This window comes from Muntiacus reevesi, chromosome 5 (genome assembly GCF_963930625.1).
Source record: "Muntiacus reevesi chromosome 5, mMunRee1.1, whole genome shotgun sequence".
Lineage (NCBI taxonomy): Eukaryota > Metazoa > Chordata > Mammalia > Artiodactyla > Cervidae > Muntiacus > Muntiacus reevesi.
Genome location: NC_089253.1, coordinates 41017063 through 41030200, shown reverse-complemented (window position 1 = coordinate 41030200; position 13138 = coordinate 41017063). Strand labels below are relative to the sequence as shown.

At 52.7% G+C, this 13138-nt stretch overlaps 1 protein-coding gene across 2 annotated transcripts; it reads left to right on the top strand.

Annotated features, from left to right (window-relative positions):
- The first annotated feature begins 4505 nt into the window (after positions 1 to 4505).
- On the top strand, positions 4506 to 12479 carry BATF2 (basic leucine zipper ATF-like transcription factor 2). Of its 2 annotated transcripts, none has more exons than XM_065936551.1 (3): positions 4506 to 4660; positions 6230 to 6334; positions 10553 to 12479. In XM_065936551.1, exons 1-3 carry the CDS (start codon positions 4622 to 4624, stop codon positions 11198 to 11200), a joined length of 792 nt encoding a protein of 263 aa, XP_065792623.1. In that variant the 5' UTR covers positions 4506 to 4621; the 3' UTR covers positions 11201 to 12479. The 2 variants fall into 2 exon arrangements, with proteins under 2 accessions (XP_065792623.1, XP_065792622.1); XM_065936550.1 differs by having other exon boundaries at positions 10550 to 12479.
- The last annotated feature ends 659 nt before the right edge of the window (positions 12480 to 13138 follow it).

Here is a 13138-nt window from a genome sequence, read left to right as displayed (position 1 = left end):
CATTGGGTCTTGGTGGCGGCATGTAGGATCTTTGTTGCGGTGTACAGGCTCAGTAGTTGCAGCTCATGGGTTTAGTTGCCCTGCAGTATGTAAGATCTTAGTTCCCCGACCAGGGGTTGAACCCACATGCCCAGCATTGCCAGGCAGATTCTTAACCAGTGGGCCACCAGGGAAGTCCCGTTAGTTAAATGACTTGCTTGAGCTCAAGTTCCGGGCCCTGGGTCAAGTCCCTCTCCCCGTTCTTCAGTGTCCTTCCCAAAGACAATGTCCTTCCTTCCTTTCTCTGGAAAGCCTCTGATCTCCCCAACAGGAAGTGCTCTCTGCCTGCCACAGACGCCCTCACAGAGGCAGGCTGTCACCCTCCTGCCCTGCCCTGGGCATGCGTCCTATACCCCATTCGGTTGTGAACCCTTCCCAGCTGAGGCTTAGCTTCCACGAGGGCCCATCCATGCTCATGGCAGGATGTCGACAGCCAGCCTCGGCCCCACCAGCTGGCACCTGGCCTCTTTCTCTCCTCGCCATTGTCTGAAGCTCGCTTGAGGTGCCCTGGAGAGGCCAGGCCTCAACTGAGGGGTGCACATGGACGGGACCTAGAGAGAGGGGTCCTCTTCCCTGGGTGACTGAAGACCCTGGGCCTCTCTCTCACTTTAGGAGGTGTGGGAGGGAATTGGGACAAGGTAATCAATGCATCTTGGCCTCTCCCAACCAGCTGTGTGACTGTCCCCTCCTGGCACCTTAGTTTCCCCACTGGTAAAATGAAGAAGCTGGTTAGGGAGAGTCCCCCAGGAACCTAGGAATGAGGAAAGTGAAAGTATTTTACTCATCCAGGAAGTTGGTGGGGCTCCCTGATGGCAGGCTGCCTGCCTGCAGGACTTTCACTCATGTGTTCATTAATCAAGTGCAAACCAGTCAGTCCTAAAGGAAATCAGCCCTGAATACTCATTGGAAGGACTGATGCTGAAGTTAAAGCTCCAGTACTTTGGCCACTTGATGCAAAGAGCTGACTCATTGGAAAAGACCCTGATGCTGGGAAAGACTGAGGGCAGGAGAAGAAGAGGCCAACAGAGGATGAGATGATTGGATGGCATCATCGACTCTATGGACATGAGTTTGAGCAAGCTCCAGGAGATGGTGAAGGACAGGGAAGCCTGGTGTGCTGCAGACCATGGGGTCGCAGAGTCGGACATGACTGAGTGGCTGAACAGTGACAACATTACATGGAGGCAGTGTTTGAGGTGCTGGAGATGCTTCAGAGAATAAGACAGGCAGTGATCTTGCTGCCCAGGAGCTCACTGTCACTCTGGTTTGGGGAGGCCTCCAAGCCTTCACCCATAGAGGTGCTCCAGTCTTGGGACTCTTGGACTCGGCCTTCCATGCTGGGTGTGGAGAAAGACTAAGGGCTTGGAGGAAAGTGGTGTGTCCTCCCTCCAGCTCCACCCCCTTCCCCCAGATGACCTTGCCTCTCTGAGCATTAGCTCCTCACCTTCTAAGTAAGAAGTTGGACTGGGTGGCCCTGAAGCCTGCTCTGCCAGCCGGGCATGGCCATTCACGGTTAAACATTACCCACTCTGTGTCCCTCCCTCCCTGCCACTCCTCGGGGACATCAAGCCATAAATCCTGCCTTCTTTGATTTTCCTCTGGGGCTGTGGCCTTCTGAGAGGGGTCACAGGAACACTTGCTGTCTCCCTTCCGCTGAAAGCCAAAGTCTTGAGAGGGGTCCACGTCTGGGGCCAGGAGCTTGAGGTGGGGATACTTGGCCCCTAGCCCTACTCACCCCTCCCTCCCCAACTCCAGGTGTTTTTTCCTTGGTTACATCATGCATGTGACTCCCCCGGATCCTTCCCTGAGGAGCTTGTGGCCTAATGAGCCCCTCAGGTGCCCGCCTTAGGCAAGAGGCCTCAGCCCTCCTGGTTTCTGGGAAACAGAAATAATTCAGAGTAGTTGGGGCAGCCTCACTGCATGGGGTGCCTGCCCCCACTTTAGCCTCCTCCCCCAGGCCCTTCACACACAAGGAGGGCCAGGCCCAGCTGTCATGCCCAATCCCATGTATACCCAGGCATTTAAAATTATGAGGTGGCATAATTCCTCCTGTGTCCCCACAAATCTCAGGAATGGGAATGGATTCTAGCCAGAGAGTACTTCACAATATGCAAAGAGCTCTCTTCTCATTTCATTCTTTCCCATCTTCAAATCAGCTTTGTAAACAGGTATGATTTCCTGGTCATCCACAGCATATATACGAGAACACTGAGATCCCAGGTGCTAGACCTGGTGAGGAGAGTGCTAGGTGTCAGAGTCCAGTCTGACTCTAAAGCAGAAACAGGTTTCATGCCCACTTCTAGGCATGAAAGTGTTATGAAAGTGTTGGTCGCTCAGCCCTGTCTGACTCTTTGGGACTCAATGGACTGCAGCCCACCAGGCCCCTCTGTCCATGGAATTCTCCAGGCAAGAACACTAGAGTGCGTAGCCAGTCCCTTCTCCAGGGAATCTTCCCAACCCAGGGATCGAACCTAGGTCTCCTGCACTGCAGGCAGAATCTTTACTGTCTGAGCTACTGGGGAAGCCCAAGACTCTCAGTCATGTCTGACTGTCTGTGACCCCATGGACTGTAGCCCACCAGGCTCCTCTGTCCCAGAATTCTCCTGGCAAGAATACTGGGGTGGGTAGCAGGGGACTATTGCTGTCAACGCCCTGCTAATGACAGGCATCACTGATCAATTACGGCATGGCAGACATTGCTAATCAATTGCAGTGTTCTTTTCCTCTTCTCTTTTTTGGCTGTTCATGAGTCTTGTAGGGATCTTAGTTCCCCCACCAGAGATTGAACCCAGTCCATGGCAGTAAAAGTGCCGTGTCCAAAGCACTGGACCACCAGAGAATTCCTGACAGTGTTCTTTTCTAATAAGCTCAGAGACAGCTGTGAACTCTTCAACACATTATCTCTCAGGAAACCATTATCTGTCAGAAGATGGAATCCACAGTATTTACCCACACCATCAGCCTTGAGCCCTTGAGACTCAGGCACAACCCCCAGATGCTCTGGTGAGCAGACCACAGGACTCTTCCCTGTGTATCAGTTATGATGCTGTTCTTGGACAGGGATTAATGGCTCCACCATCCTCTGAACTGCTGTCGCTCCCAAGCATGCTCTGTCTTAGAGATACAGCAACCATACAGATTTGCCTGGGGCTTCAGGTTTTTTTAGGTCTTTAACAAAAGTTTTTATTACGAAACATTTCAGGACTACCCCAAAGTGTGGTGGTGGTGGTCTACTCACTAAGTCGTATCTGACTCTTTGTGACCCCACAGACTGTAGCCCACCAGGCTCCTCCGTCCATGGGATTTCCCAGGCAAGAATACTGGAATGGGTTGCCCTGTCCCTCTCCAGGACCCCAGAGTGTAGCTAATAATACTATCACAAGACAACTGTGTTCCCACAGTTGAAGCAATGATAAGTCACAGACACACTGAAGTCTCTGTGGGTCCTCTTTAGTCGCTCTCCACCTCCACCCCCACCAAGCCCCCACTCTCTGGATTTTGTGTTTCTGATTCTCATGCATATTTTTAATACTTTTCCTACATAATTACATATCCATATTATTCAACATTACAGAAAAGGTGTTATTCAGATCTTGTTGCCACTTGTCATTTTCATCCAAGTGGATGGAATGAACCTTTAGACGTGATGATACATGCAGCTTTGGCTCTTCCACCGCATCACAACTGTGAATATTTGTTGAGCCCTCGTTCTGCACCAGGCATGCTTCCAGGTGCCTCACCTGCCTTCACATACGTAACCTTCGCAACAAAATTATCTTTATCCCCACTTTACAGACTTGGAAACAGAGGCACAGAAAGGTGAAATGATGTACCCAAGTCACGAAGCTTGGGAACTGTGCTCTTAACAGTTAGACATCACTCTGTCTACTGCTGCGTGGTCTGTTGTATGAAAACACAGCCATTAGCCATCTGTTCGCCTATTTAAGGGCTGTTGCTTATATTTGTAGACTTGTCTCAACATTATTAGTCTCACAGGGTTGGGGGAGGTGGTTGTATTATCTTGCTTAGTTCCTACATCAAGCCTGTGAATGAATGTCTGTATCATCTCCCTTTACAGATGAGGAAACTAAGGCTCAGAGAGGATAAACCACCTTCTCAAAGCTGCGCAGCTCCAACGAGCCAAAAGTGGGCCGTGACCCTGGCTCCTGCGATTGTGGAGCCCAGGGGTCCTCCCACACCCCCGACGAGCCCTCGGTGCCCCACTGGCTTCTCCGCTTGGCTCTGTGGCTGGCAGCCTGCCCGCCCTCTCCTATGACAGCCTCCCCACACCTGGCCTTCAGCCCCCCTCATCTGGCCACCCTCCACCGTCCTCATCCCAGAGAAGGGGCCCAACCGGAAGGCCCGTTCGTGTTAGGAAATTCCAGCCACGTGAGCCAAGCCGAGCCCGGGATTCTGAGCAGCCGGTGGCTTTAGGAGAAACTGAAACTTGGCTTGTTGGGGGCGGAGTGGTCACCGGGGATTTAAAGAGCTGCCACTTCCTTGGGCCCCAAGAGGGCACTGGGAGGTCACAGCAGCTGAGAGAAGCCCTGAGCGGGTGTGAGCCCCTGTTCTCCTCCCCGCCATGCACCTCTGCGGGGGCGACGGGCCTCTGACCAGGACGGTGAGTGCAGGGGAGCAGGTTCGGGGGGCTAAGAAGGGGAATATGCCCCAGGGCTCCGGGGCGGCTCTGTTCACACGGGTTGGGGGCGGAGGCCTCATGCAGCCCGTCTCTGGGCCTCAGTCTCCTTAGGGGTTTGGCTTGAGGGCTTTTCTGCTCTCACTTAGCAGATCCAGCCTTCAGTTTAGAGCTTGGCCTCTGATGACAGCTCTCTCCTCACCTCTCTGTCCTCTTGCTGCCGTTACAGGAGCCTCCTCTTTCCTCGCCAGGCTCTCTGGCGTGGTTCCCCTGGAGGCCTTGCCTCTAGTCCAGAACCCAAGTACAGAGGCCCAAGCCCTTCTCACGGCGGGTCTTTCCCCTCCAGGCTCCCGTCTCTCAGGCCCCCAGCACCTGCAAGGGGCCTGCTGTGGCCGTGAGCCGAGGAGTTGCAGAGTCCTCAGCCAGCGAGGCCAGGGTCTTGCCTGAGGTCCCCACACTCAGAACACACCTCCCAGAGTGACCTGAGGGAGGGGGTTGTGGGGTCTCCAGCATTCCCTCTAGTCCGATTTTCCAGAGCCCTGGTCATTTGGGTTAACCATTTCATCTAAGTTTCATGAACCCCAGTATAGGGGGAGGGTCACAGCTGTCCCCCTCTGCGTCCGCTCTTCTGTCAGAAGGGACTCATTCACTCATTCTAGGCTGCTGGCCCACGAGAATACGAGTAGCTTGAGGGTGGGAAATACTACCTCTTATGTTTGCTGCCGTGTCGCCTCAGCTCACTGCGTGGCACATAGTAGGTGTGCAAATATTTGTGGGATAAATGAATATTAGCTTTGGGCCTGAGCTGAGCAGGTGAACACAGAGTAGAATCAGAACCACCCCGCTTCGTCCTCACAGAAAGAGCTCAGGGCTAAAGAAATCAACACCTTGACGGTGGAAACAGTAGTGAAAGAACAACAGCAACTTTTATTAACCCCTGCCTGCCTTCCAGCTGGTGAGGAAGGCACTGGTGCCTCCATTTGTGGCAGATCAGGCAACGGGACTCAGGGAAGTGAGTGATCTAACCAGAGCAACACGGTCCATGAGGAGGCTGTAGGTGTGAAGCGGGTTCTGTCTGGGGCTTGTGCTGCCCCGTCATGAGCTGTGAGCAGTGCGTGTGTGAGGCTGGCTTTCCACTGAGTTGTGCTGTGTCTGTGATGGGGTGTGTGGACACCAACGGAGCCAGAGAGGGCTTCTGGGGGAGAGGGGACCCTTGGGAACTTGATTCAAGAAGGCTATGGCTAAGACTTCCCTGGAGGCTCAGTGGTTACGTTTCCAGGCTTCCAATTTAGGGGTCACGGATTTGAACCCTGGTGGCTCCCCGTGGCTGCTCCCTCTACCTTCAGAGAGCAGCCCAGCTAGACCCTCACTCCTGGCTGGGTGTTCGGCTCAAATGTCACCGCCTCAAAAGGAGAAGGTCTTTCTAAACTCCTGAGCTAAACTAAGATCCCACAGGCCGCACGGCACACCCTCCCCCCCAAAAGAGAAGGGAATGGCTTTACAGCTAGCCCGCCCCTGTCGGGCCCCCTGAGCCCTCAATCTCTCACCCTACAGGACGCTGAGGAGCATCAGAGGCAGCTGAGGAAGAAACAGAAGAACCGGGCGGCTGCCCAGAGAAGCCGGCAGAAGCACACGAACAAGGCGGATGCCCTGCACCAGGTGGGGATGCCTCCCTTCCCATCCCTGGCGTCACTCACCTGGCCCGGCCACCTCTTCTCCATCCCACCAATCAGCAGTTCCCCCTGCATTGCTGTAGGTGCCAGGGGCCCTGAACTTGGGGAGAGAGGAGGGCTCTGCAGCTGAGATTCAGAAATTCCTGAGTGCTGAGTGGAAATTGTGTGCCAGATACATGCTGGGCTCCAGGGGCATGACAGTACATCCTCAGCCCAGGCCTGCCCTCAAGGTGCCTCCAGTCTAGAGGGAGGAGACAAGAAGTGGAGGGAAACAGGGAGAACCTGGCACAGTGACCAGGTGAAGCCTTCATTCAAATGTAGGTCCCTGAGCCCTGCCCATCCAGAACCCACCTCAGAGGTGATGCGCTGTGGTGATCACCCTGCCTGTCTGGCTTCTGATGCGGGTGGCCAATACCGTCTGTGAGAAACTGGTTCAGGGTTACGATGGGCTGGCTTTAGAGTCCCGGCTGCCACGTTCCTTAGCTGCAGGTCATTTCCTTCACTGAGCTTCACTGTCCTCATCCGAAAATCCCTGCCCCCTGGCAGGACCCTTGTGAAGACTAAAGAAGGCCAAGGAGCCTTGTGGAGTAGAGGTGGGGTGGGGGGTCTCTACTCACACTTGGCTCTTCACCTTGGATGGTAACCTAACCTCAGATGGTAACCTGACCTTGGAGTTTGTCTTCTTCCTCTGCAGAAAGGACACACCTCAGGGGGACTGTTAAGAGCTGGGTTCAGGACCTGGCCTTTGGTAGGGCTGCATACACGATAGTCCTTATTGCAATGGTAAAATTCAGAGCCCCCCACACCCAAAGGTCCTACGCTCTCTGCAGCCCCATCCCCACTGTCCACCTTCCTCTCCTAACATCCTGCACCATGTTCTCTCTGCTCCTTCCCTGACGGAGCACATCCAGCCTCAGGGGCTCCCCTGGCTGCTCCCTCCATCTTCAGACAGCAGCCAAGCTGCATCTTCACTCCTTGCTGGGTGTTTGGCTCAAATGTCACCGCCTCAAAAGGAGGAGGTCTTTCTAAACGTCTGAGCTAAAGACTGTGTGGATCACAATAAACTGTGGAAAATTCTGAAAGAGATGGGAATACCAGACCACCTGACCTGCCTCTTGAGAAACCTGTATGCAGGTCAGGAAGCAACAGTTAGAACCGGACATGGAACAACAGACTGTTTCCAAATAGGAAAAGGAGTACGTCAAGGCTGTATACTGTCACCCTGCTTATTTAACTTATATGCAGAGTACATCATGAGAAATGCTGGGCTGGAAGAAACACAAGCTGGAATCAAGATTGCCAGGAGAAATATCAATAACCTCAGATATGCAGATGACACCACCCTTATGGCAGAAAGTGAAGAGGAACTAAAAAACCTTTTGATGAAAGTGAAAGAGGAGAGTGAAAAAGTTGGCTTAAAGCTCAACAGAAAATAAAGAAATTCAGAAAATAAAAAAAATTCAGAAAATAAAGATCATGGCATCTATTCCCATCACTTCATGGGAAATAGATGGGGAAACAGTGGAAGCAGTGTCAGATTTTATTTTTTGGGGCTCCAAAATCACTGCAGATGGTGACTGCAGCCATGAGGTTAAAAGACGCTTACTCCTTGGAAGGAAAGTTATGACCAACCTAGTTAGCATATTAAAAAGCAGAGACATTACTTTGCCAACAAATGTCTGTCTGGTCAAGGCTATGGTTTTTCCAGTGGTCATGTGTGGATGTGAGAGTTGGACTGTGAAGAAAGTTGAGCACCAAAAAACTGATGCTTTTGAACTGTGGAGAAGACTCTTGAGAGTCCCTTGAACTGCAAGGAGATCCAACCAGTCCATCCTAAAGGAGATCAGAAAAAAAAAAAAAAAGAGATCAGTCCTGGGTGTTCATTGGAAGGACTGATGCTGAAGCTGAAACTCCAGTACTTTGGCCACCTCATGCAAAGAGTTGACTAATTGGAAAAGACCCTGATGCTGGGAGGGATTGGGGGCAGCAGGAGAAGGGGACACAGAGGATGAGATGACTGGATGGCATCACCAACTTGATGGACATGAGTTTGAGTGAACTCCGGGAGTTGGTGATGGACAGGGAGGCCTGGCGTGCTGCGATTCATGAGGTCGCAAAGAGTCGGACACAACTGAGTGACTGAACTGAACTGAACTGAGCTAAAGAGACCTCACCTATTTCTCTGCTTTATTTTTCTGGTTAGCGCTGACTTTCCATCACAAGCTTAGATGTTGACCATTGCTTGTCTTCTTCACCAGATTGTAAGCACCCTGAAGGCAGGGAACTCTTCTGTTGCCTACTGTCTCCCCATCACCTGGACCAGTGCCTGGCAGATAGAAGGAACTCAGTATTTCTCTGTGGAGTGAACAATAGAGTCAGAATAAAGTGAGAACTCATAGGTAGGAACAACATACAGGTAGTTGGGTCAAGGTGATATAGAGATGAAGTCTGAGCTGGTTTTGAAGGATGAACAGGAGTTTTCCAAATGGATGAAGGTAAGAAAAAGCATTGCAGGCAAATGAAATAGGGCTGACATGAGCATAAGAGAGCAGCACCCTGTACAGTGCATGAGAATGAGGACTGATGCCCAGGATGGCATGCCTGGAAGCAATTGAGACTTCATGAGCTCATTTATTCCTTCCTTCCAGAAATGCCTACTGAGTATCTCTTGTGCGGCAAGCACAGTTCTAAGCATTGGAGATGCAGCTGTGAACACAGCAGACAAAAGTCCAGCTCACCCTCCCCAAGATTCATATTTTCATGGGGGAGCCGGACAGACAAAGAAATGACCCATGAGGTATTTGGGATATCAGATAGTGATAAGTGCTCTAGGAAGGATTAAAGCAGGGAAGAGGGAAGGGAGTGGGGCATGTGGGGTGATGGAAACCTAAATAGGGAAGCCTGCCTGGAGGAGGTGACAGTTGAGCAACCTGAGGGTGGTAAACGAATGAATGAATGAAGAGTGACCCCATTTCTGGAGGTGAGTTGATGCCTTTGGAGAATTTAGGTAAAGAGTGACCTAATGACATGTTTTTAAAATGTCTTTCCACCTTCCACAGCAGAAACCAGCTTGGGAGTGGGGCTGTGGGTGGCTATGAGGCCTGTTAGAACTTTGAGTCTGTGGCTTAAGCAACATTTTAATATAAAACACCCTTGCAGCTTCTTCTTTTAAAAAGTGTCCTCAAAAGGCAGGGCAAGGGGCTCAAAGGAAGTCACTGAGCTTGATGAGCTATGGAAATAAAGTTCCTTCTGCGTTTTCCACCACTGTTGCCATCATACTAATCAATGACTGTTTAGAACTTCACATTGATTACTCTCCCACCGGGTTCCCACCCAGTGCTCAGCAGAACAGAAACTAAATGCCAAAAAGAGCATACCTGTGCTGCCAACCTGTAAAACATGACCCTGGACTCTGCCCACAACGCCTCGATGGGCAAGTTCTGCATGTCGAGGAGGTCTGGCAATGGCACTGAGCAGCCTAGAAGTGTCCAGGACAGAGGACGTCTAAGTTGTCACAAGAAGGCCAGGTCAGGATTAGACCGAGGAAGCGGGGCTGAAAGTGTCCAGGCAGAGAAGACTGGAAGTGTGGCGAGCAAGTAGAGTCCATTTGAGGAACAGGAAGTGGGGGCATTGGGAGCAGTTGGAGAGATAAAACTGGAAGTGTGAACCGGGGCCACCACACATGGGGAGTCATGGGAGAATTTAAAGGGCTTTCGTGTTCCATGGCTGGATGGCATCACCAACTCGATGGGCATGAGTTTGAGTGGACTTCGGGAGTTTGTGATGGACAGGGAGGCCTGGCGTGCTGCGATTCACGGGATCGCAAAGTGTCGGACACAACTGAGCGACTGAACTGAACTGAACTGAATGTTCCATTAGCACTGCAGCCATCGAATGTCTCCTCTGGGCCAAGAGCTCAGGTAGTTTGAGGGCGCACCAGTTAGGAGGCTGGTGGAGCTCCTGGGTGAGCGGAGATCCCAGGCTGGCTGGCTCAGGGACCTGGCACTGGAGAGAGAGAGCAGGCAGGTCTGAGCTGGTGGTCATGAATGTCTGGTCAGAGAGCAGCCAAAGGGCATTCGGGTGGCAGCGGTATCTTTCCTCCTAAATTGAGGACCCTGAGGCATTGGGAAATAGGGCTCAAGCTGGGCCTCTGATTCTGGCTGACATAACCCTCCCTGCGTATCTCTGCTTCTCCCCCCAGCAGCATGAGTCACTGGAGAAGCAGAACCACGCCCTGCGGAAGGAGATCCAGGCCCTTCAGGCCGAGCTGGCCTGGTGGAGTCAGACCCTGCACGTGCACGAGCGCCTGTGCCCGCTGGACTGTGCCTCCTGCTTGGCTCCAGGGGCCGCTGGCTGCTGGGGCCAGGCCGAGCGGCCCCCAGGTCCCATGCCCCACGGACAGCATGGCTGCCAGGAGCAGCTGGGCCTGTTCCGGACCCCAGTCTCTTCTTCCTCGGCTCCACAACCCTCTCCAGACCCACAGCCTCCTGGCTCCCTCGGCCTCCTCCTGTCCCCTCTGCCCTCACTGTCCCTTGGTCCCGCTGCGGTCACTGCAACTCCTGCCCAGTCCACCTCACCCGCTGGCTCCAGCCTACTGAGACCTTCCTCTAAGCTCAACACCCTCCTGCCCAGCCCCCCAGCCCAAGCCGCCCCTCTAGAGTCCCTCAGGCTGGAGCACCCCACCAGGGGGAAGCCGGGGGCCTCACCCCACAGCCCCTCAGCTGCTCCAGGGCTGGGGTCTCTGCAGGACAGGGAGCATAAGCCAGCTCCCTCAGTAGCAGATTGGCAAGGGCCCAGCCCCCACCCACTCCTGGACTTCCCTCTGCTCTCTTCTGCTCAAGTTCACTTCTAACCCGGCCCCCAGAACTGGGCTAGCCCCTTCCTTGGGCCCAGGAAGCAGCCTCAGCACACAGGCATCTCCTCTGTTGCTGCCGGGGGCTGCTTTTCTTGGCTGACCAGCTAACTAGGAGTGGAAAGGACACAGAGGCTCAGAGAAGCCAAGTGGCTTGTCCAAGGTCACACAGCCTTTCTTGGGACCTGAAACATCACAATCTGCTCCTCCTTCTCCTGGTGGGATCCTGGCCCAGGCACCCTAGGGGCTGGAGTCCTAGAAAACTAAAGTCGGCATGAGAGGTTTAAGTGCTGGGAGTGGGGAGGGACTCTCCCTTTTGTTTTGTGATTCCCAGGGCCACAAAGCCCTGTAGTTTCTGAAAGTTTGCCCTTACTGGGGCTGGTCCAGAGCCCAAACCCAGGTGATGAAGGGCCATGCAGGAGCCCAGAAGAGAATCCTTTCTGCTCCTAGTAGTTTTTTCAGTGCTAAAGAGCTGAACCTGTGGGTTGGAGTTGTGGACAAGCCCGGAGCAGTCCCCTCTGGGCTTTCTACATAGTGAGGGTCCATAGCCACATGGTGACCTTGGGGAGATTCTGAAGGGTCAGCTCACCAAGCTATTCCCAAATAGCTCCCTACCTCTCCCTTCCTCCCAGGGCCATGGTGAGTGGACTTCTGAGAGCATTCAAGTCCTGCACAAAAGGCAGGTGAAAAGAATGAGGGAAGGACCAGGTGCAAACTCAGGTTTAAGCAAGTGCTGGACTTGAACCTTTCGCTCTGTGATTCCCTGCTTCCCAGGTGGTGCTAGTGGTAAAGAACTTGCCTGCCAATACAGGAGACGTAAGAGATGCAGGTTCCATCCCTAGGTTGGGAATTTCCCCTGCAGGAGGGCATGGCAACCCACTCCAGTATTCTTGCCTGGAGAATCCCCATGGATAGACGAGCCTGCCCGGCTACAGTCCATGGTCTGGCACAGAGTTGGACACGACTGAATGACTTAGCACTTAGCACGCAGTGAGACCTGTATCTTCTTCAGTACCGCCCCATACCTGTGCAGCCCATACCCTCCAGCCCCTCTGAGCAATGCCCCTGTTGTTCTTTGGCCTGATGGAGCAGGGGCCTGGGACCAGATAGGAGCGCAGTGGCAGCACCTTCTTGGGGGTGGGGGTGGAAGTGGGGGATGGTGGGTTCTCATTCAAATTCAAGACAAACACTGTAAGGGGACAGAGATGAGAAACTCCAGCTCTTCACCAGATTTACACATGTAAGCAGACACTAGGCTAGTATTGGACACACTCCAGGAAATGCTGAGCACTTGGTACCTATGTTATGGTAAATAAAGTGCTTTCCAATTCTTTTCTCTTTGGTTAGTTGTTTAAAATTCTGACTGTACTTTGTACTATTGAAACCAAAAGAACTTTGAAAGGAAAGAGCATGGTCTAGAATCTTAGGTGGGCAATCCCTCATGGACCTCTTCATCCAACCTCCCTTCCCATATTGCAGATGAGGAGACTGAGGCCTTAAGATGGGATGGACTTGCTCAGAGTCATGCAGTAAGAGGAGGTGTCATGGCCACAGGATTGCGGATGGCTACACAGCAGGAGGCACCAGCAGGTTCAGGGAGAACAGACTGGCGGGAGGGAAGCCAAGACACTGTTGGTTGGAGGCTGGCTTGAGTCTGGGACAAGAGTCGATGTGATGTGTGGTGCTCCAGGACTTGTGGGGTGATGAGGATACTGTGGCCTGGCTTGTGTCTGTATAACCTAAAATTTGTCAGGCACTCTCTGTGTAACTTGGGTTAGCTCATTGATGCCTCTAATAACTCTGGAAAGTGGATATAATTATTACCCCTTTGTTTGGAAGGGGAAACCAAGGCCCACGGGTGTAAAGGTCACATAGCTAGGAAATGGTATAGGCTTGATATAACTCAGGAGCACTTAACCACAGGTGATTCTGCTTTCT

Excerpts from the sequence above, each read along its gene's own strand:
- BATF2 (XM_065936550.1), top strand. The coding sequence starts at position 4,622 with ATGCACCTCTGCGGGGGCGACGGGCCTCTGACCAGGACG. Across the intron at positions 4,661-6,229 it reads ACGGGCCTCTGACCAGGACG|GACGCTGAGGAGCATCAGAG; the intron begins GTGAGTGCAGGG and ends CTCACCCTACAG. Across the intron at positions 6,335-10,549 it reads AGGCGGATGCCCTGCACCAG|CAGCATGAGTCACTGGAGAA; the intron begins GTGGGGATGCCT and ends TTCTCCCCCCAG.